Source organism: Rhinopithecus roxellana, chromosome 6, assembly GCF_007565055.1.
Source record: "Rhinopithecus roxellana isolate Shanxi Qingling chromosome 6, ASM756505v1, whole genome shotgun sequence".
NCBI classification, from domain to species: domain Eukaryota; kingdom Metazoa; phylum Chordata; class Mammalia; order Primates; family Cercopithecidae; genus Rhinopithecus; species Rhinopithecus roxellana.
In genome coordinates this window covers 7,330,852-7,354,506 of record NC_044554.1, presented here as the reverse complement: position 1 = coordinate 7,354,506, position 23,655 = coordinate 7,330,852, and the positions used below count along the sequence as shown (strand labels likewise).

General features: G+C 38.4%; 1 protein-coding gene across 15 annotated transcripts in view; it reads right to left on the bottom strand.

Moving 5' to 3' along the window:
• The window catches only part of IMMP2L (inner mitochondrial membrane peptidase subunit 2), a 913,124-nt gene that overhangs the window by 844,287 nt on the left and 45,182 nt on the right, over positions 1-23,655 (bottom strand). For all 15 annotated transcript variants that reach the window (XR_004058029.1, XM_030932891.1, XM_030932903.1 and 12 more), the window contains one exon: positions 3,206-3,309. Coding sequence is in view for 14 of the 15 variants with exons in the window: in XM_030932891.1 (XP_030788751.1) it covers positions 3,206-3,309 (104 nt within the window). In the remaining variant the exon portion in view is untranslated. The remainder of the gene's footprint in view (positions 1-3,205; positions 3,310-23,655) is intronic.

The window sequence follows — 23,655 nt, the reverse complement described above, 5'->3', positions numbered from 1 at the left end:
ACATTTTGTATAAAACTTACAAGCTTTTCTCTGTTTATGACTTCTGATGATAACGTCTTTCTGCCCTTGTATCCATAGACAGCCTCAACTCTTCCTTATACCACCTACCACTATGCTATTGCCACCTTTTATGTTTTAAGTAAAATATTACTTTTACTGTCGTTTAATTATTAGAAACTTCATGTCTTATAAACTGTGTTAGTATTTTTATTGAGATTGTTATTGTTTTCATCAGTGCTCTGGTTATGAAGTTGAATAAGCCCTACTGATTTAAGTAAGAATTTGCAAACTGCAAATTTTCCAGAAAAGCATAAATATTATAGTAGAAATGTTGTATTCCCACACATTCTGAATACACTGTCTCAAGAATTTTTAATATAAAAAGGTTATACTTTTTTAATATAAAAAGGTTTTCAAAGATTACTTATCAATGAAGTATACTGTTAATATCAATTTCTAAACAAAATTACAAAGTATATTTTATAATTAGCTTTAAATTGAACATTTTAATACACATTTCTGTATTCGTCACACATTTCTTAAATAGGATGCTCCAATGTAGTAACAAAAATTATCATCTATGTTAAAACCAAACTGATGCATTATGTAAGAAAAGCAAATATTCAATATTTGACATAAATTAAATGTATATTATGAACTGTAATCAAACCAACATCAATCTTCTAAAATGAAGCAGTTTCTAACTTGTATGAAAATACACGGATATAGGCTAGAAAGCATTTTTGCTCATAAGACTAAAAAGATACTTTTTTTTAGACAGGGTCTCACTGTCACCCAGGCTGGAGTGCAGTGGCACAATCACAGAGTACTGCAGCCTCGACCTCCCAGGCTCAATCAATCTTCCTACCTCAGTCTCCCAGGTAGCTAGAACTATAGACCCACATCACTAAACCCAGCCAATGTTTGTATTTTTTGTAGAGACAGGGTTTCACCATGTTGCCCGAGCTGGTCTCAAACTCCTGGGCTCAAGGGACCCACACACCTTGGCCTCCCAAAGTGCCAAGATTACAGGCCTGAGCCACCTGACCCTGACCTAAAGAAAGACTTTAAATAATGCTAAACAAGAATTTAGCATCAGATTTTTTGTTTTTTTCTCAAAGTAACAACATTGCTTCATGATCATCTGTTGTTAAACATGTAATACTAGTAACTAAGCAGTCTTTTATGTAAATGGCTCCTCCTAAAAACAAGCATGTGAAAGTTTGTGTTATTTGTACATGACAAAGATATAGCGCATAACTGAGTCACTAAAAACACAGTCTGGGCCGGGGGCGGTGGCTAACACCTGTAATCCGAGCACTTTGGGAGGCCGAGGTGGGCGGATCACAAGGTCAGGAGATCGAGACCATCCTGGCTAACACGGATGGTCTCGTGAAACCACCATCACCATCATGGTCAGGTGGAACCCGTTTCTACTAAAAATACAAAAAATTAGCTAGGTGTGGTGGCGGGTGCCTGTAGTCCCAGCTACTCGGGAGGCTGAGGCAGGAGAATGGCCTGAACCCAGGAGGCGGGGCGTGCAATGAGCCGAGGTCACACCACTGCACTCCAGCCTAGGCAACAGAGGGAGACTCTGTCTCCAGAAAAAAACACAGTTCAACTGGAATAGCTATAATTTATATATCAATCCCAATTTGAATAGAATATTTTTGAAGTTAATGTATATAATAAATATCAATCACTATGAATATTTACATAAAAGAGTAATGTGCTCTTTTCAATATACTCCATGATATGGCAGGCTACTTTTATGAACCCATGCAACCCTGAATATCAAGGAACCTTGTTTTATTTTTCAATTATCTACTCAAGTCCACTTGGTTACAGATAGTATGTTTCTCACAGGGAAAAAAAAATACTGCACAATTGTCTGTGTACAGTGTGACCTCTTTCACTTGGGTGGGTATCCTTTCCATCACCAACTAAGTGAGGATGTAACCTTGTCAAACCAAAGGCAAAAGAATAATGAGCATATGACAGGCTAACCCAGCATGGAAAAGGTTGTTTAGGAGGTTGCAAAAATAGTACTCTGAATGACAAAATAAAAGTACACTTCAAAGAGCAGGTTAATATTTTTAAAAGCACTCAAAACCTGAGAAGCATTTAATCCCCCTCCTTGGATGTCTGCCATACAAAACTCCACTTGAATTTATTTCATTAGTCACTAACCAGAGTTGGTTAATATGTCTTCAAATGAATACTGGTAGAATAGTCTTGAAAGAAACACATTTATAGAATATCTGTTTCCACAAAGCACTAGCCAAAGTTAAGTACAAATAAGCAGACAATGTCGTGCTTTTACCAAACAATTTTCAGTTACCATCCAACAAGAAAAAAATCCTTCCAATTCAAGAATCAGAAATACAAATGGGAAAGGTATTTACCCAGTAGCAGGTTTTTACTGTAGCCAAATCAAATGGCAGTAACACTGCTACATTAATTGTTTCCCCTAACTGGCATAACAGGGAATCATACTATAAGTATTTGAAACGTGAAGAAATTAGACAAGTTTGGCTGCAGTCTTCCTAGTGTAAATTTACTTTTAAAGCAAACAAACAGAAATCTCCAAACCATTTAAGCATGTCCTAGGACTACGTGTTATATCATTGCGTCAGTTATGCACACTTTGACATTCCTTTTTCACATTAAGACCCGAATGAAATTTTTTATGCGGACCAGTCACAATATTATAACAGTGAAACAGTGCCACCTTTTGGCCCCAAACAGAAGCATCCAGTACTAGTCTTTCAATCTTCCTTTTTCAGTTAAACTCCTGATGTACATAAATGTCAATGATTCTCATGTCATAATTATCACCTTCTAGGGATACTTTTTATCTATACAAACCAAGAAAACATTGAGGTAACAAAAAAATTGCTTACCAAAATGCAAAATTTCAAAATATTCCGAAGTAATACTAAATGCATGTATTTTTAATAATTTCTAATCAACATTAAATACATTTTACCCAATCCAAATATGTTAGTCAACGAACATATTTTAAACACAAAAAATTCTTTTTAGAGCACTGTTACACTGCAAAATTGATTTTTTTAAAACACATTATATTTAACATGTATTCAATTTAATAACTGGCAATGATATTAACAATGGATTGCCATTTCAATCAGCATAAGTATAAATAATTTTATATACAAATATAGTATGCTTCTGTGTTACTTACACCAATGATACAATGTCACCACGGTGTACTTCAAAATTCCTCACTTTCCAGTGGTTCAAAAGCACGACATCAGATGACTGGCTCCCCCCAGGATTCAAAGAAGGCTAGAAAATAAGGAGAAAGAGACACATCTATCATTTGTATTTTTCAATCTTCATGGTTCTTGCACTTCATAGCTTGAGTGGAGTGAAATAAAACATTTCTAATACAGTACCTTTCTATAAATTGCTGTTCTAAAGTAACTGTAAATGATGAGTTTTCAAAAAGGCTCATTGGGATTCTTCACAGATGAACCAGAAAAAAATAAATTGCCAATACTTATTTGAAAGGAACGTGTGCTAGACATTAAAATCTTTAGTAAACTCCAGTAAAGAGGTATGAAAAGCCTTAAGAATAATATAAAAACATGAGGAAGAAGTGAGTCAAATGAGTCAAACCTCCCAACAAAATATCCAGATAGAATCTAATTCCACAGTAGTACACATCATTGTTCCATCTAGGGAAAAGAAGAAATAATCCCAAATCACAGTCATATCCACAAATCTTCACAGTCATATGAAGAACTGAAGAGGGCAAAAGAAAGATGTGATAGGATTATCATTATTAAATGTATGGATTTCCCAATTCGACCTCTCTTTTCTCAAAAGGGCACATGTCCTAAGGGTCCTGGTCCCAGTTTGAGCCTAATAAGGGGCTTTCATCCTAGGATTCAGAGAAGTCTAACTGTGCCTGAGGATTAATGGATCAAGAACTGAGAAACATTTTGTGTAAGAATTTTTCTGAAGGTCAGGAACCATACAGGAACAAAAATTTGATTGGGGAACTATGAAACCAGTCATTTGGACAGGGGTACAGGCAAAGCCAATGAACAACAAGCTTGAGGCAAGAACAGGGGGACAAAATAATTAGAAGAGCTAAGACAGCCTTTGCACTGTTTTTTAATTTTTTTTCATTTTTTATTTCAATAGGTTTTGTAAGAAAAGGGGGTGTTCGGTTACATGAATTAAGTTCTTCAGTAGTGATTTCTGAGATTCTGGTGCACCCATCACCCATCCCCCAAGCATTGTGCACTGTACCCAATGTGTAGGCTTTTATCCCTCACCACCACCCACATTTTCCCCCAAGTCCCCAAAGTCCAATGTATCATTCTATGCCTTTGTGCCCTCAGAGTTTAGCTCCCACATACCAGTGAGAACATACGATGTTTGGTTTTCCATCCATGACTTACTTCACTTAGAATAATAGTCTCCAATTCCATTCAGATTGCTGTGAATAACATTATTTCGTTCCTTTTTATGGCTGAGTAATATATGTATGTGTATGTGTGTGTGTGTGTGTGTGTGTGTGTGTGTGTGTATACACACATCATGTTTTCTTTATCCACTTGTTGATTGATGGGCATTTGGGCTGGTTCCATATTTTTGCAACTATAAATTATGCTGCTATAAACATGTGTGTGCAAGCATACATCTTTTTCATATAATGAGTTATTTTCCTCGGGGTAGATACCTATTATTGCTAGGGATTGCTAGATCAAATGGTAGATCTACTTTAGTTATTTAAGGAACCTCCACACTGTTTTCCATCGTGGTTGTACTAGTTTACACTGCCCCTAACATTGTAAAAGTGTTTCCTGTTCACCACATCCACACCAACATCTATTTTTTTTTTTATTTTTTCATTATGGCAATTCTTGCAGGAGTGAGGTAGTACTGCATTGTGCTTTTGATTTGCATTTCCCTGATAATTAAAGATGATGAGGATTTTTTCATATGCTTTTTGGCCATTTGTATATCTTTTCTTGAGAACTGTCTATTCATGTCCTCAGCCCACATTTTTTTTGTTGTTTTTGTTTGTTTGTTTGTTGAGATGGAGTCTCACTGTCGCCCAGGCTGGAGTGCAACGGCGCGACCTCGGCTCACTGCAAGGTTCGTCTCCCGGGTTCACGCTATTCTCCTGCCTCAGCCTACTGAGTAGCTGGGACTACAGGCGCCCGCCAACACGCCCAGCTAATTTTTTGTATTTTTAGTAGAGATGGGGTTTCACCATGTTAGCCAGGACGGTCTCCATCTCCTGACCTCATGATCTGCCCACCTTGGCCTCTCAAAGTGCTGGGATTACAGGTGTGAGCCACCGCACCCAGCCTCAGCCCACTTTTTGATGTAGTTGGTTGTTTCTTGCTGATTTGAGTTCTGACTCTCCAAGAATGCTACCATGGGAAGTGGCCATTTCCGTGGTGATAGGAAAGGTGCCAAGCAACAACTGAGGCTCTCCGCCTTCACTGAGGAGCTGATGACAGCAGCCAGTGGAGACACAACAACAGCAACCGGGGCAGAAGCAAGGAAAACAGTGAACACAGGGCAACAGCCAGTCCCTGGAGCAGTAATAGCATGCCTTTTGTTAAAAATTCCTGGAATTATTTGTAGATTTTCTACAAAGCAAGAGTTGACAAATATGTCAAAATTCTGCCTGGAGGCTATTATCCTGACACTATTTTTGATCCAGGGTTTTGCAGCTGAAAAACGCTGGTTATCCTTGAACATCTCAAACACTGCCAGAGCTTTCACCAACTCCTTTGGAGATAATACCTAGATCTCTAACTTAGTTTTAAATTCCCTGCTAGTCATTTCACTTGACTACCTGATAAAAAATTCAACAAGATTAAAATGGAATTTGTTATCACTTCCTAATAATAAAAAGGTTTTTTTTTGGTTTTTTGTTTGTTTGTTTTGAGACAGTCTCTTCTGCCTCAGCCTCCTGAGTAGCTGGGATTACAGGTGCGCACCACCACGCCCAGCTAATTTTCGTATTTTTAGTAGAGACAGGGTTTCACCATATTGGCCAGGCTGGTCTCGAACGCCTGACCTCGTGATCCGCCCACCTCAGCCTCCCAAAGTGTTGGGATTACACATGTGAGCCACTGCACTGGCCTCTTTTTTTTTTTTTTAAAGAGGGTCTCGCTCTGCCACTCAGGCTGGAGTGCACTGGCATGATCATAGTTCACTGTAGCCTTGAATGCCTGGGCTCAGTCTCCCAGGTCCCAGGTAGCTAGGACTACAGGTCTACAAGTGCATACCACCACATCCAGCTAAGTTGGTTTCTTTTTTTTTTTCTTTCTTTCTTTTTGTTTTTTTTTGTTTGTTTGTTTGTTTGTTTTTTAGAGATGGGAGGATCTTGCTATGTTGACCAGGCTGGTCTTGAACTCCTGACCTCAAGCAATCCTCCTGTCTTATCATCCAAAGCGCTGAGATTACAGGTAGGAGCCACCATGCCCAGTCCTTTCTTATTTTCTTACATTCGGTTTACCCTTTCCCAGTCAACCAGCTTAAAAATCTTAGTTGTCTTCTTACTTCTCATCCAACCAGTCAGCAAGCTAAAGGGATCTTTTTTTAATCATAATGTCTTCTACTTTTGGCACATGTTTTCTTTCCTCTCTAGCATCATCATATTTCAAGCACCAATCATTATGTAATTCATGCTATATCTACACTAATCAGTCTGTCACCTCCAACTTAGAAATGATTCCATTTCTTTCTAGTTATATGATCTTCACCAAGTTATTTAACTTCATTATGCCATACATTACTAGGAAAATGGTGATGATCATTATCTAATTAATAATTAAATAATAATAGCCAATACCTACCAAGTACTTACCATGTGTCCTAGTCTAATAACAATAGCCAGATATATTCAGTGCTCACCATGTGCAAGACACTGTTTAAGGGCTTTACAAATATAGTTGACCCTTGAACAACACAGGTTTGAACTGCATGGTTCCACTAATACACAGATTTTTTTCAATAAAAGTTACACTGAGTGTGCCTGCCTCTCCTGCTTCCCTTTCCACCTCTTCCATATCTGCCACCCCTGAGACAGTAAGACCAACTCCGCTTCTTTCTCCTCCTCCTCCTTAGTCTACTCAATATGAAGACAGTGAGGATGAAGTCCTTTATGATGATCCTCTTCCACTTAAGAAATAGAAATCTTCTTCTCTTTCTTATGATGTTGTTAATAACATTTTATTTTCTCTATCTTACTTTATTGTAAAAATATAGTATATAATACATATAGCATATAAAAATATGTGTTAATCTCAACTGTTTATGTTAACAGGAAAGCTTCTGGTCAAAAGTAGACTATTAGTAGTTAAGCTGTGGGGTGTGGGGCAGTCAAAAGTTACATACAAATGTTTGACTGCATGGGAGTTGGGTCTCTCACCCCGTCATTGTTCAAGAGTGAACTACACTACCTTATTTGGTAAGATCATTCATTTAAAGTGCTTATGGTAGTTCTTGGCCCATAGGTGACCTCTCAATAACTTCTATTATTGATATTACTACATCACAATTTTAATTTTAGGCAGGTCTGTACTCTCTGCTCTCCCTAGTGAGGAACAGAGTCGATACGGTAGCATAAGTCCAAAGGGCTTTACTGAGCCATGGTGCTAGGGAATGGAGCTTTTGTCATCACAACAGTAGGTTAGATTATTAAAAGTTGAGCTTCCACAAGGGTACACTCTCTATTTCATTCATACTTCTCATTCAAATTCTCTATCTCCCTCTTCCTCTCTGTCTTTGACCTCAGTATCCACAGGTCCTCTTCCCTCATTTCTTTGTATTCTTCTTTCTATATAACCGACACAGTAAATGTGACCTGGAGGGAAACTATCTGGACTCTGGACCAAAAAGAGAAAACCTCCCTATTGTACTTTCACTGCATTTGGTTTTTCTTTTCTTTTTTTTTTTTTCTTGCCATAATAGTAAAGGAACAAAAGGTGATTTAATTATTTCTGACTGTTCTTCTTGGTCTCTTTTACTGGTTGTTTTTTTTTTTTTTTTTTTTTTTTGAAGTTTGTGACTGTAACTCATAAGATCAAAAATCCCAAGTTCACCATCACATCCTATGATTATTTCTATCATAATATTTAAATGTGCATTATAATCATTCCCTTATCTCTCTTTCTAAGAGTCTATAAGCTCTTGTTTTTTTAAGTTTTGAGAATTATTTCTTATGCCTATATTTTTGAGATCGGGCACTTTGCAGGTAATTAACACATTTTAGTGGAAAGAATTAAAAAAATCAATTGGTGGAATTTCCAAACATTTTCCAAATTAACAAGGTCAAAACAAAGATCCTATTCCAGTCTACTCCAGCCCCCAAATACACTTCCCCTCCTTATTTAACAGTAGTACCATTTACCCTATCCCCCATACTGGAAGACTCGTAAGTCAGCTCCAGTTTCTAACCCACTCTTTGAATGCCTCATCATCAGACTTCCTTCTGTCAAGAATGTTTTTTCTCCACTTGGAAACTTCTAGTCATTTGTCAAAGTCCTTATCTGACGGGGACTCCTCTGTAAAGCCTTTAAAAAATATAAAAATATAAAACATGCTGCAGTTCCCTTAAGGAAATTGGAAAATTACATCTTGGTGTTCCAACACTGGACATAGAAAAGTCTCCATTGACCCAAATTTTAACTTCATCTTTCCCTTATAGAATCACTCAAATGCCCAACTTTTCTAATTGTAATTGTTAGAACCAAAAGGTAAAGCATTATAAACAAAAGATTTATGCAAGGGAAGAAAACAGAAGGAAGCATGTCTAACTTCCAATAGTGAAATATTAGAATCAACAGTCAACACCTGAATGACATTGGTTGATTTTACAAAGGAAGCAACAGAGTTTTCTTTTACCTTTTATTTCCTCCACAGGTTTAAATTAGCTACTCCCTCATGTGCGTTCCCATAGCAATGCAGGTACTTAATAGGTATCTGCCCACAGGTAGGACTCTTTTCACTCAGGTCTAAGTTTCTCAACTGCTGAAACCATGTCTTAGCCATTTTTGTACACCTAATCCCAGAACAGTGGTTGGAAAATAATATTTCTATAAAGTCTAAAAGATTAAAGGTTTTTAAAAGCTATTTAAATCAGACAGTTTCTAGAATATACATTATCTAAATAATGTATACATCTCTTTCAATGAAAACATATTCTAGATAAGTAAGTATAGTAAGAAATTTTTTGTGTCTCACCAAGTTAGGCAATTTAAGAGTTAGAAATAGTTGAATAGGGCTTTATTATTCATAATGAAATAATGGTAATCACAACACAGTAAACTATATTATTTATTTATCTAACACTTATGAATATCAACAAAACATTTTTAAAGAAAAACCTTCTTGAATTGGGAGGCTGTTCCTATAGCACTATAAGAACCACAGTTTTCTGTAATTCACTAAAAACAAAAGCTTTATTAAAAAGAAAAAAACAACGTCCGGGCGCGGTGGCTCGCTCCTGTAATCCCAGCACTTTGGGGGCCGAGGCAGGCAGATCACGAGGTCAGGAGATCGAGACCATCCTGGCTAACACAATGAAACCCCATCTCTGCTAAAAAATACAAAAAATTACTCAGATGTGGTGGTGGGCGCCTGTAGTCCCAACTACTGTTGTCCCAGCTACTCGGCAGGTTGAGGCAGGGAGAATGGCGTGAACCCGGGAGGCAGAGCCTGCAGTGAGCCCAGACCATGCCACTGCACTCCTGCCTGGGCAACAGAGCGAGACTCTGCCTCAAAACCAAAAAAAAAAAAAATAGAGCAAACAATTTTTTCAAATCAATGAAGTTAAACCATCAAGTAGAAATTAAAAGTCATAAATAATACTTTGATATGGCCGCAGAATCTGTATTTTCTTGTTATGTTATTAATATTTTAAATCCTAGATTCCAAGAGACTACATCAAAGTATAACTAACTGGCCGGGCGCGGTGGCTCAAGCCTGTAATCCCAGCACTTTGGGAGGCCGAGACGGGCGGATCACGAGGCCAGGAGATCGAGACCATCCTGGCTAACACGGTGAAACCCCGTCTCTACTAAAAAATACAAAAAACTAGCCGGGCGAGGTGGCGGGCGCCTGTAGTCCCAGCTACTCGGGAGGCTGAGGCAGGAGAATGGCGTGAACCCGGGAGGCGGAGTTTGCAGTGAGCGGAGATCCGGCCACTGCACTCCAGCCCGGGCGACAGAGCTGAGACTCCGTCTCAAAAAAAAAAAAAAAAAAAAAAAAAAAAAAAAAAAAATATATATATATATATATATATAACTAACTTCAAATAATAAAGTTTTTGAAGAAATCTCACAGAATATTTAATCTAGGGGTTTCCACCTATATCTCCAAGTATTTGATTGTATCAGATACTCCTGCTAGTAGTCACAGTGATTTCCAGGAGCAAAAGGAAAAACACTAACAAAGAACAAAACAAGCCAAACATCTGCTCTGGACTGAGTAAGAAAGATCCACCCTCACCCAATGTGGGCAGCCACCATACAATTAGTTGAGGGCTTGGATACAACAAGAAGGAAGAGGAAAGGTAAATATTCTCTCTCTGTCTCTCTCAACAACTTGCATTCTCACGCTCATCTATTTCTCTGCTTCTACCGTGGACCACTAAAGTTAAAAATCAAACTTGGAGAAGTGTTTTGAATAGTCCTTGCCCTAAACACAGAAAACTATGTTCAAATCTTGTCTCCATTTCTTATTAACCATATTACCTGAAACAAATTATTTAACCTGTCTCATTTCCTCATCTATAAAATGGGGACTGACTGCAGTAACACTGACCTCATGGGGTTGCTACAAGAATTAAATGAGATAGTATACAAAACATTACAGTCGTGAAACAGAGTAGCAGTCAACAAACAGGACACTAATGATGATGGCAACAATAACAAAATAAAGGGAAACAAAATCAGGTACAGTATCCTTTCCACAAGATTTAGGAAAAATTAAACATTTAAATATTGCCCTGCATATTTCCCATTTTACATAGTAAACTGAAAGTCTTCAGGCAGAAAATTCTACCCCTCATTTCTAGATTTTTTGTTGTTTCCTCACTTTTTTTAAGCAAGTAAAGTTAGGATGCTTTTATTTGGGTTCTTAATTGTTCTGCCTGTATAAATTAATCCAAAAAAATTTAATGTGCATAGTTATGAACACCTGTAAGAATTTTATACCCATTATGTTTTAAATTCTTATTTTTTAAAACATATACACACATACAGAGATATATAAAAACATATATATTTAAAAATCTAACAGTTCTTAGCTCAAGTTGATGAAATTATGATTTCCATTTTCTTCTCCCCTACTGCTTACCCCTCCCCACACCTTGTTTTCCTCTGGCTCAGTTGTATCTCACAAGTTGTTTTTTCTAATGAACATGTATTTAGTTTGTATGCTTTGCTCTGATCTAAGTACTATATAGTTCACTCTAAGAAATACAAAATAAGTCAGCATATTTCAACAGATGTTAATAACTTATGCTAGAGCTAGAAGTATCCAATATCTATTGAATCTGCTTTTGGAACAAGCAAAACACAAAAGTTAGGCTTTAATCTTTTCTCTGATCAAAGACTATGCTGAAGGATTTTTCTTTGTCCTACGAACAAATATTATTGTCAAGGTATCCTAAATCCTCAGCTTGTGTCTAACTTCAAATCATATGACAGGTTTGGAAGAATTCATGTTTTGGTTTATGAAAATAAAATTATCCTAGAGAATTAAACACAGTCATAGTACACTTCTTGCCTTGTAAGACTAAACTGAAGCCATCAATCGATAAATGATATTATTCCGGCTTTTTACTATAAATTTTTTATTCATATTTTAATTTTAAAGAATCTATAGCCTATGATTCACTGCTTCCAAGACATCAAGAAAGCCTGGTTTTGACCTTACTTCTTTGGGTGCAACGCTTTCAACCTTTTCAGGCTTATAAAAATCACCACTCACACTGGCTACATACAATCTACAACAGGTAAATATCAAACTTTGTGCTTTTAAGTGAGATGGAGCCCAGCTGCAGTCACAAGGACCAAACAGTAGCCCTCAGACTTCTTTTGAAGAACCATTACTTTGAAGACATATCTGTGGGGGCAGGGGCAATAATAGAAGAAACTGAAATAGTACTGCTGATTTAGACTTTTTCACACTGCAGCACTGGCCAAGAAGCATGACGTAAGTACAGTTAAAGTAAATGTACATTCTGATTACAGAATTTTTAGATGCCACACCTTTAAGAGAATGTGGACAATATGGTCTACAATGCCATCTTTCTTCCCTTGCTATTCAGGGGTCTCCATAATTTGCATGGCTTCTAGAGTTCTCAGATTTGTCTCACTAGGTGTGCATAATAAAATAGACTATAGGCCGGGCACGGTGGCTCAAGCCTGTAATCCCAGCACTTTGGGAGGCCGAGACGGGCGGATCATGAGGTCTGGAGATCGAGACCATCCTGGCTCACAGGGTGAAACCTTGTCTCTACTAAAAAATACAAAAAAAAAAAAACTAGCCGGGTGAGGTGGCGGGCGCCTGTAGTCCCAGCTACTTGGGAGGCTGAGGCAGGAGAATGGCGTAAACCCAGGAGGCGGAGCTTGCAGTGAGCTGAGATCCGGCCACTGCACTCCAGCCTGGGTGACAGAGTGAGACTCCGTCTCAAAAAAATAAAAATAAAATAAAATAGACTATAATGTACCCAAGTCTGTACAAAGCTGTAAGTTAGAAATGAAACATTCTTCTTATATAATGGGTACTTATTACCCATACCCCTTCTGATGGTTAATTTTAGGTGTCAACTTGACTAGATTAAGGACTACCCAGAATGCTAAGAAACCATTTTTCTGGTTGTATCTGTGAGGGAGTATTTCCAGGAGAGACTGGCCTTTGAAGCACTGGATTGAGTAAGAAAGATCCACCGTCACCCAACGTGGGCAGGCACCATGCAATTAGTTGAGGGCTTAAACACAAGAACAAGGAAGAGGAAAGGTAAATATTCTCTCTCTCTCTCTCTCTCTCTCCCCACCCCCCCCCCCCCAAACACACACACACCCCACCCCCTGAAGCTGGGACACCCTTCTCTTTCCATTGGAAATCTTAGAACTCCAGGTCCTCTGACTTTTAGACTCTGGGACTTGAACCACAGCCCCCAGGTCTTAGGCCCTTGGCCTTGGACTGAGAGTTATACCATCAGCTTCTGTGGTTCTGAGACCTTCAGACTTGGACTGAGCCAAGCTACCTGGACCTCCAGCTTACAGAGAGCCTATCATGAAACTTCTTAGCCTCCAAAATCACTTGACCCAATTCCCCTAATAAATTCCCTTCCATAGATAGATAGATAGATAGATAGATAGATAGATAGATAGATAGATAGATAGATAGACAGACAGATATATATCCTATTGGTTCTGTCTCTCTGGTGAACCCTAATTATAATATAATTTCTTAATTTTTCTTTTAAAAGCCTGTAAAACTATATTAATAAAATGAAAGTGAACATATAACATATTGCTTTAACTCTGAATTATACTGGGTTGTTAATTTTTCATTCTCCTAAACTTAATTGCATGTTCTACTATAGAACATCACATCCATCAAAGTATCATAGGCCTCACATACTACCTGTAGGAATGAAAATCTTTATATAAACTATCAACAAGGTAATTTGCCAAAATATATTTAAAGTCTTAAAAGTGATCTTGTCCTTAGACTTGAAAATGTCACATTTAAAAAGATGTCCTAAGAAACTAAGTAGACATATGTGCAAAGGAACACATACAAAAATATTCATCATACATTAGTTACAATAGTGAATAGCTTCTCAATCTTTTAGCTAAAATCAAGTGAATAACTGAGCCAAGCTCAAAACCAATAATAGGAAACTGATTAAACCATGGTTCAGCAATGGTTAAACTGTATGGATATAAAAAATGATTATAAAAATTACACTGTGCAAAAATATATATTTGGATTTGTCTGGAAAATAAGTGAAAAATGCGACAAACTGGTATGATCCAATTTTGGGAAAGATGGGATGGAGGAAAAAAGGAAAGAACAGAAAAAGAATAATGTAAAGAAGGAAATTGTGCAGAAAAGACACAGAATAACTTACAATGGTTTAGAAAGGCAAACTTTGAAGTCAGAAGCTGGGTTTAAATCTTTGCAATCTTCAGTAAGTTATCCAATCTCTCTGATTGTATTTCTTCATCTGTTAAGTGGCCTAACAATAGTATCTTCATCATACAGTTGTGGGGGATAGTAAATAAACTAATATCTATAAAGTCAATACTGTAATGACTTGAACATAGTGATCATTCAATAATTTTTAACTATTACTGTTATATAATAATATATTTAAAATAAATAATTCTGAAAGGTGGTATCAATTATTTATTTTCCATATTTTTCTACGTTTTCTAAGTTTTCTGCCAATCAATATGCAGTGCTTTTATATTATTGTAAGCACTAAGCAATGAATTGCTTTTGAAGGGAAACGCATCTGATTTTTATATCCTCTTATTACTAATATTTTTAAAGTCTGTGTTCTTTAAACAAGCTCTTCAGTATTTAAGCATCTCTTTAATTCAGGTTGCTACAACTAGATTGCAAGGTTCAAATCTGCAAAGTTTCTGTTTCAATGCACTAATTATAAAATACTACCATTAAATATGTGCATAGTGTTTCCTAGCTAATAAAACAGGTTTTGAGATAGCTATTCTAATGTATAGTTCTAATTAACCATATCAGAAATAGATCGTGTATAGTCCATGAAATATAAAATGTATATAAACATATCTGCATATTAACCTGAAGACCGACTGCTATATGTAAAATAAGCCAGCTACACGGAAAAGTCCCAGCAGGATACATGCTGAATCTTTAACTTCCTCATAAAACTGAATAAGGCTTTCCTATTCACTGCTAAGGTTTTCCTGCCCAGAACCACTTTTCTGTCTCCTAACCTATTAAAAAAGAAAAAGAAAAAAAGTCCATGGTAAGGTGTGTAGCATAGAAAGGAAATGATTCAACAAATAACAAAGATTTTAGGAGGCTGCATGATTCCCTCAGAAGCATGTAACTCCAAAGAGGCCAAATTCCCCAACGTATACAATGGTGTAGCAATCTATTCACATGGCTTATATAATATCTGTGAACAAATCTGTGAAGATAATACCATGGATTTTAGATCCTTTAGCTCCTCATTGTTGAACCTGATACTGCATTATAAGGAAAAAAATAAAAAAGAAACAGTCATCATCCTAACACTACAAATGTGTGTAAATAGAAATTTTGGTACCTGGGTACCCTAAATTACATTGATCAAAGCTATTAGAACAAAGGAGCTCACATGCATAGGAAACAGCTTATCAGAAGGAACTGAAAAGTACTGTGGCAGATAAAAAGGGGTAAAAAAACATATATACCTTATATCACTTATCTACTGCTGCAAAACAAACCACTCCAAAACTTAAAACAAAAGTCATTTATTGGTCCATGATTCCACAATTTTGGCTATGCTTACCTATGCAATTAGCCAGCTTGTCTGGCTGTGATCACTCAGGCAGCTGCAGCCATGGAGGCAGCAGTGTTCCAGGAGCACAAACTCCCTTGTGTAAGCATCTACCAAGCCTCTGTTTGCGTATTTGCTGATATTCCACCAGTCAAAGGGAGTCATATGGCCAAGTCAAGAATCAGTGTAGGAGAGGATGACATAGAGCTTAGTACGAAGGAGCATGGCTCATGGGGGATGGGGCAGACAGGGAATATCAATGTAACAATCTACCAAAGCTCTGCCCTCTAGATCCAATGAATCATACCCCTCACACATGCAAAATACAGGTAACCTTTCCTAAGAGCCTCAAAGTCTCCTCAGATGTTTGCAATAGGATTCATGTTTGTTAATTCATGATATGCATCAGGTCCCAGAATGGATGAGGACTCCAGGGTGCAGCTCATCTCAAATCAGAGACTTACGAAGTGAAAAGATAAATTATCTGTCTCCCAAACACCAAACATACAATGAGAAGACAGAAAGAAGATAACCATAGATTTTAAAAGGCAATGAAAAAAACACAGAAGTCACTTGTCCATAGAAAGCCTAAAATCCAGCAGCATGTGTTGTCAAGGCCTCCCATCTCATGTAGAGGAATGTCCTTTAATTAGGGCTCTTTTCTGTTTTCTGGAATGGTTCCCTAATTTATTGGTCTGCATGGCTCTTAGCTCTGCCCTCTGGACTTTGGGCTCTTTTTTAAAAAGAAAGGAGGCCAGGCTCACACCTGTAACCCCAGCTTCTTGGGAGGCGGAAGGATGGTTCCAGGCTAAGAGTTTGAGACCACCTGGGCAACATAGTGAGACTGTCTCCACACACAAAAATTTTAAAAATTAGCTGTCCAGGACTTTGAGGCTGATTGCTCCAATGCATTCCAGCCTGGGCAACAGAGTAAGACCCTGTCTCTTTAAAATAATAACAATATAATAATAATAATAATAATATAAAATAAATAATAAATTTTAAAAAAAGAAATGCTCCTTCATAATAAGGTGGACACACCCCAGAGGTCTCTTTCTAAATTGACCCCATTTTAGTACAAGTTAATTCAACACTCTTAAAATGCTGTAGACTTCCCATTAATCTAGTTGGGGCTCATTCCATTCCCCCCCCCCGCAACTACATCCATAACTTCCTTCTTTTTTCTTTTTCTTGCTCTGTCGCCCAGGCTGAAGTGCAGTGGTGCGATCTCAGCTCACTGCAACCTCCGCCTCCCAGGTTCAAGCTATTCTCCTACCTCAGCCTCCAGAGTAGCTGGGACTACAGGCGCACGCCACCACACCAGGCTAATTTTTGCAGTTTTAGTAGAGACAGGTTTTACCAAGTTGGCCAGGATGGTCTCAATCTGCTGACCTCATGATCCACCTGCCTCGACCTCCCAAAGTGCTGGGATTACAGGCGTGAGCCACCATGCCCGACCCATAATTTTTTTCAAACCAGATCTTTCTTTACTTTGAAAGTGTCAGGCTGCTGTGGCACAAGGCCCTGAAGAGTTTACAATTTACGTTGTCTAATTAAAAAGATATACTAAGTACCACCTTATATCTTTCCAAGGTTTTTTATGTTTTTGCTTTTGTTTTTGTTCGAGACAGAGTCTCACTCTGTCACCCAGGCTGGAATGCAGTGGCACAGTCTTGGTTTTTTGCAACCTCTGCCTTCTGAGCTCTGGTGATCCTCCCACCTCAGCCTCCCAAGTAGCTGGGACTACATACAGGCACATGCCACGAAGCCTAGCTAAGTTTTCTATTTTTAGTAGAGACAGAGTTTCACCACATTGCCCAGTTTGGTCTCAAACTCCTGGGCTCAAGTGATCTGCATGCTTTGGCCTCCCCACGTGCTGGGATTACAGGCGTGAGTCACCACACTCGGCCCTGAGGTCTTAATAAAGAGTCTTCCAGTCCTGATTTGATCTCTACCCCAGGCTATTTCTTACTTTGAGGATCTTTTGCCTCAAAGATTTTCCAACCCAAAAAGTTCTGGGCACCCTATATTTCCTCTAATTTCTGCTATAAGTTCATTTCTGTCTTCCCATATCTTATATAAAGCTGTAAGAAGCCAGCTGACAATTTCAATATTTTTGCCTGGAAATCTCCTTAGCCAAATCTATAAGATCATTAGGTATATCCTCTATTTTTGAAGTTCTTACAGTTCACATTTTTTTAAAATGTTTCAGAACTATAAAAAACAGATCATCATAATTCCAGTACCCAGTAACAGATATTTTACTATCTTTCTGTTTTCTATTAACAGTTGTTTGCCATTTGTCCAGCCTCTGCCAACACTCCCCTCACCACATTACCAGCCCCAAACTGCCAACCAGTCCCCAAATCAATGCTACATATTTTAGGTTTTTGTTGTAGTATCACTTCACTAATAAAAGGCCATTTTTTGTTTCAGTTATCTCTTGCTTCATAACAAACCACTCCAAAACTATGTGTCTAAAAAGAACAACCAAAATGTATCTGCTTGTGATCCTGCAATTTTGGCTTCCCTCATTTGGAAAGTTCAAGATGGCTTCATTGACATGTCAGGCACTCAACTGGGGCTTGAAGGCCAGGATGCTTCATTTATTCTCCAAAATCTCCTCCATCAGGATAGCCTGAGTTCTTACATGTTACCAGCTCACAAGTACTGACCAAGCTCCTTCTTGAGCAGTATTTGCTTATATCCTACTGACCAAAACAAGTCACATGGTCAGAGTCACTGTAGAAGGAAACTACACAAATCAATGAGGGAGGCCTGATTCACTACAGAATCATTACCATAAAAACCTACACATATCCCATGCTAAATGAATGGGCCATCCATTCAGCTGACAATCTTGTGACTGTGCTTTCTGTTGATCATTTTAAAAGCTACAGAAATAAAAGATAGTTTATATTTTAAAAAGAAAGAAAAAAATTCACTGACAAAATAAAAAATTTAAAGATAACTAAATAGTCTTAAAAGCAGGCCGGGCGCGGTGGCTCAAGCCTGTAATCCCAGCACTTTAGGAGGCCGAGACGGGCGGATCACGAGGTCAGGAGATCGAGACCATCCTGGCTAACACTGTGAAACCCCGTCTCTACTGAAAAAAATACAAAAAACTAGCCGGGCGAGGTGGCGGGCGCCTGTAGTCCCAGCTACTCGGGAGGCTGAGGCGAGAGAATGGCGTGAACCTGGGAGGCGGAGCTTGCAGTGAGCTGAGATCCGGCCACTGCACTCCAGCCCGGGCAACAGAATGAGACTCCGTCTCAACAAAAAAAAAAAAAAAAATAGTCTTAAAAGCAAATGACAAGCTAAAAAGTATAAAACAGGCATTTTAAAAAATAAAATTAAAAAAAGTAAATAAAAATAAGGTTCATAAAATAGAAAAATTTTTAATTAAAATTTAAAAATTAAAAAAAGAACATATTATAAAATGATGTACTCATCAGTATAATATTGTTGCAGTCTTTCTGCTCCTTAGCTCAGCTAAGTCCGAGTTCCTGTCACACAACCAGGAAGAATTAGGCGTGCAGACACCAGAGTCAGTAAAGTAGAATTTAATAGGCGAAAAAGGAAAGCTCTCGGCAACCAGGGGGCACAGCGGGTGGAAGGGGTATGCTTCCCCTATCTGAAGGCAGGAAAGTCCCCAGTGTGGCTGGGTCCAGAGCCTTTTATAGACTCAGAATGGGGAGAGTGTGTTGATTGGTTTGTGACTATGCAAAAAAGGTTAAAGTAAAGACACCACTCAAAGGTGGGCATGACAGTGTAGAAAACCAGTTAGGAAAGAGTGGGTATATGTAAAATGGGTGAATGGTGGGGATCTATCAGAGGAAAGCAGTCAAATAGGAAAGTTCTCAATCCAGTCTGAGGATGTAACTTGTAGCTTGGCTTTAAGGCTTTAAACTGTCTTGGGCTTGGAAGGGGGTTTCACTGGGGACCCACCCTCTCTGCCTAGGTATTTGGCTGCTTTCTGCCATTCTCAATATTAGAAACAATAATCTAAAACTAGCAGAAATACATGATGAATAATTTAATAGACAAAGAGATGGGAAATAAAACAAATTTTTTAAAAGGTGTAAGACTAAGAATTCAAAAGTTTAGTAAACAAAGGCAATGAGGATTTTTCAAGCAAAAGCAATTACCAAGTCTAGCAAATCCCCCAACAATTTGCCCTCACCCAAGACATGGAGCTCTCCTTAAGAAAATGGTTCTCGGCCGGGTGCGGTGGCTCAAGCCTGTAATCCCAGCACTTTGGGAGGCCGAGACGGGCGGATCATGAGGTCAGGAGATCGAGACCATCCTGGCTAACATGGTGAAACCCCGTCTCTACTAAAAATACAAAAAACTAGCCGGGCGAGGTGGCGGGCGCTTGTAGTCCCAGCTACTTGGGAGGCTGAGGCAGGAGAATGGCGGGAACCCAGGAGGCGGAGCTTGCAGTGAGCTGAGATCCGGCCACTGCACTCCAGCCTGGGCGACAGAGCGAGACTCCGTCTCCAAAAAAAAAAAAAAAAAAAAAAAGAAAATGGTTCTCAAACTTTAGTATTTACAGTTTGTTAAAACGCAGATTCCAAGAGCCTCACAAAGCGATTCTAATTTCATAGGTCTGAAATGGGGCTCATTAATAAGTACCTCAGATGATGTAATAAAAAAAGGCCCAAGGACCACAGCAGCTACAAAAGGGTTTTCTCAAACAAGGGACAGACTATGGGGCTCCTTATCCTTCATGTTGCACTTATTGCTTGAAGTGCTTATGACAAGCCCACATTTAAAATTTCAGAATCAAAAGCTAACATGCTCCACTCCCTTAGTTATAGCTCAATCTGAGCTCTCTCGCCCTTGTAAGCTTCCTTCCAGCAATAAAGCAGCATTTTGCAAACTACAGGTCACAACCAATGAGTGAGTCAGAATCATCAATTTAATAGGTTATGGCCAGAACAGAAAATATCAGACAGCATTGCACATAATGATAGTAATTATGGTTTAAGTATTGTTAAATGAAACTTTTGTTCCAGTTGCACGTATGTGTATAGTGCAAAACTACATTACTTAATATGAGTCATGAGCAAAAAGGTTTGAAAATCTCTGCCATAAAGAATATGATGAATTCATCAAGAAGCTAAAAACTTTTTAGGAGAATAGTTCACCAGAAATACCCTCAAAGTCTAAGAAAAAAAAAATTTAATGATCATAATTTCATTTTATCATATTTCTGTAGGGTTTAATTATTCAGGCATATCAACGCTTCAAAGAAGAAATTTCATATGCATTTATTCCAGCATCCCTCTGAACTAGCAGGTGAGAGGATTATGGTCCCTTTCTTTTAGAAACTTACAAAGTAGAGTTATTGTTAACCCATGAAATTAATAATTAGAGGACAGTACAAAAAGATTTATAATCATGAGTTAAACTTACAATGCTGTAGGATTTCTAATAAGTGAATGACAGAATTAGTTGCATGAAGAAGACAGAGCTTGTGTTTAGACTTAAAGGGAACTTAAGAAAAAGCAGAGAAGAAAAGGTAAAATAATGAGTTGTGTTACATAGTCAGAATAGGCTAAATGCTTGTAAAAAGAATTTCAAAAGCTCAGTGGTATAACACAATAGCGAGTGGACTGACTCCACACAATCATTCAGAAACCCAATTTTTTTGAGCTTGTACCTCTACCATCCCCTGTGGCATCGTGTCCTCAACTGGATCCTCTGCTGTATTGTATTATATACATACATATACATAAATAAAGATATAGGTATTGATACAGATATTAATATCAGTATAGATATCCTGTATATGATGATGTTTTGACACCTTAAAAAAACATTCCTAGCTGGGGAGACACTGCCTCTGCCAGACCTAGCCAATTCTTCCAGCTAGCAAGAGCTCAACCAGAAGCATGCCTTTCATATGCAAACTAACCAATCCAGAACCATACGTCCTCCAGCCAGTATAACCCTGGAGACAATTTCCTCTGCCTTCATCTTCCCAAGGCCAGGGACCACCCCTACAGCTTAGAATCTGCCAGAATTATTCAAACTAGCCAATCCTAAACTGTTCACCCTGCCCTGCCTTGCCTTGCCTTGCCTTTCCTGCACAGAAACCCCAAATAAAGCTTTGGCCTGACTGCTATTGTCATCTGCTTCCTGACCACTCTGGTGTCTTTCCCATGTGGTCCCACATACCATGCTTTAGCTCCTGTCTCTAGGACCTGTAAGTCTAATAAACTTTGTTTTCCTGAGCCTCTCCTCTGTCTCCTCTAGTGGCCACACCTAACTAACTAGCTCATAAAAGAATACAAAACATCAGCCAGCAGACAGAGGAGAGAGCATGGAGGATTGCAAAGATTTTTCATGAGCCAGGTCTAAAAATGGCACTTCACTTCCTCCCATCTTCCACTAGGCAAACCTCAGTAACCTCTGATATCTGGAAAGATTAAAAAAGAGGACCAGAATTCATCCATTCATCATTAGTCATCCCTCTTACAACTAAAACACCCTGAACATAACACCAGAAACAAAAATATAGGAAGATCTGCAAGGTAGAAAGAAGATAAACTAGAGGCTAGGAACCACAGGACTTGAGAAATGACACCATCGCAACTCCCCTGGACTTTTTCCATCCCATATATCCTAGATCAGGCACTAGAGAATCCTGCAACCTGTATCTACCAACAGGCCAAGCAAAAAAAGGGCCTGAAGACGTGGTGGCCAACACCTGTAATCCTAGCACTTTGGGAAGCTGAAACAGGCAGGTCGCTTGAGCTCAGGAGTTTGAGACCAGCCTGGGCAACATGGTGAAACCCCATCTCTACTAAAAATACCAAATAAAAATAGCCAGGCATGATGGTGCAAGTCTGTAATCCCAGCTACTCAGGAGGCTGAGGCACAAGAATGGCTTGAGCCCATGAGGCAGAGGTTGCAGTGAGTGGAGATCGCACCACTGCCCTCCAGTCTGGCAAGAGTCTCGCTCTGTCAAACAAACAAAAAAAAGGCCTGAAGAAAAGCCTCTCTCTCTAGCCAAAGGACCAGGAAAGGAAAGACCTAGCAGAACAGAAACATTTTTGCTAATAACCATCCTAATCCAGTCAAACATCAAAGGAAAAACTACCCACCCAATCCCCCAACACCATGGTGTCAGCAGGGCCCAGCAGGGAACGGGACTTCACTCCCCAGCAATAAGAAGATGGGGCAAGTAGGCCCTTCACTTCCTCATATCAGGTGTTAAAGAGGTAGAATGAGGGTGCAAGTGATGCCAGTTAGCAGCCCACTTTCCCCACCCGAGTTAGTTGAGCAATTTATTTAAAAGTTAAACATAAATGTACCATGCCACTCAGCAATCCCACTATTAGGTATCTGCCCAAGAGAAATGAAATCATGTATATACATGGAACTGTACACAAATATCTATAGCAGCATTATTCACAATAATGAAAACATCAAAACCCAAACGTTTATCATCTGGTGAATGGAGAAACAAAATGTGGTATATTCATACAGAGAATACTTTTTGCAATAAAAAGACACAAGATGCTAATACATAGTATAACATGGCTAAACCTCGCAAAATTCTAGTAAGTAAAAGAGCCAGTCAGGAAAAAACCACATTAGTATGGTTCTATTTACAGGAAAGGTTCAGAAAAGGCAAATCTATAAATCAGATCAGTAGTTGCCTAAGGAAAGAGGTGGGAGTGAGGATTAACTTCAAACAGGCATAAGGTACCTTTCTCAGGTGATGAAAATATTTTAAAACTGGGTTATGGTAATGATTGCATGACTCCATAAGCCTATTAATTTTAATACTATTTATTGATATTTTATTATATAAAATATTTTTAATAAAAAATTCAAGTCACCCCAAAGCATTCTACAGATTCAATTGCACTCCCTTTAAAATTCTGATGTCATTTTTTACACAAATACACAACACAATCCTAAATTCATACGGAACCACAAAAGATACTGAATAGCCAAACAATCTTGAGCAAGAAGAACAAAGCTGGAGGCATCACACTACTTAACTCAAAAACAAAGTTACAGTAATCAAAACGGTATGGTACTAGCATAGAAACAGACATATAGACCAATGTAATAGAATATGGAGAATCCAGAAA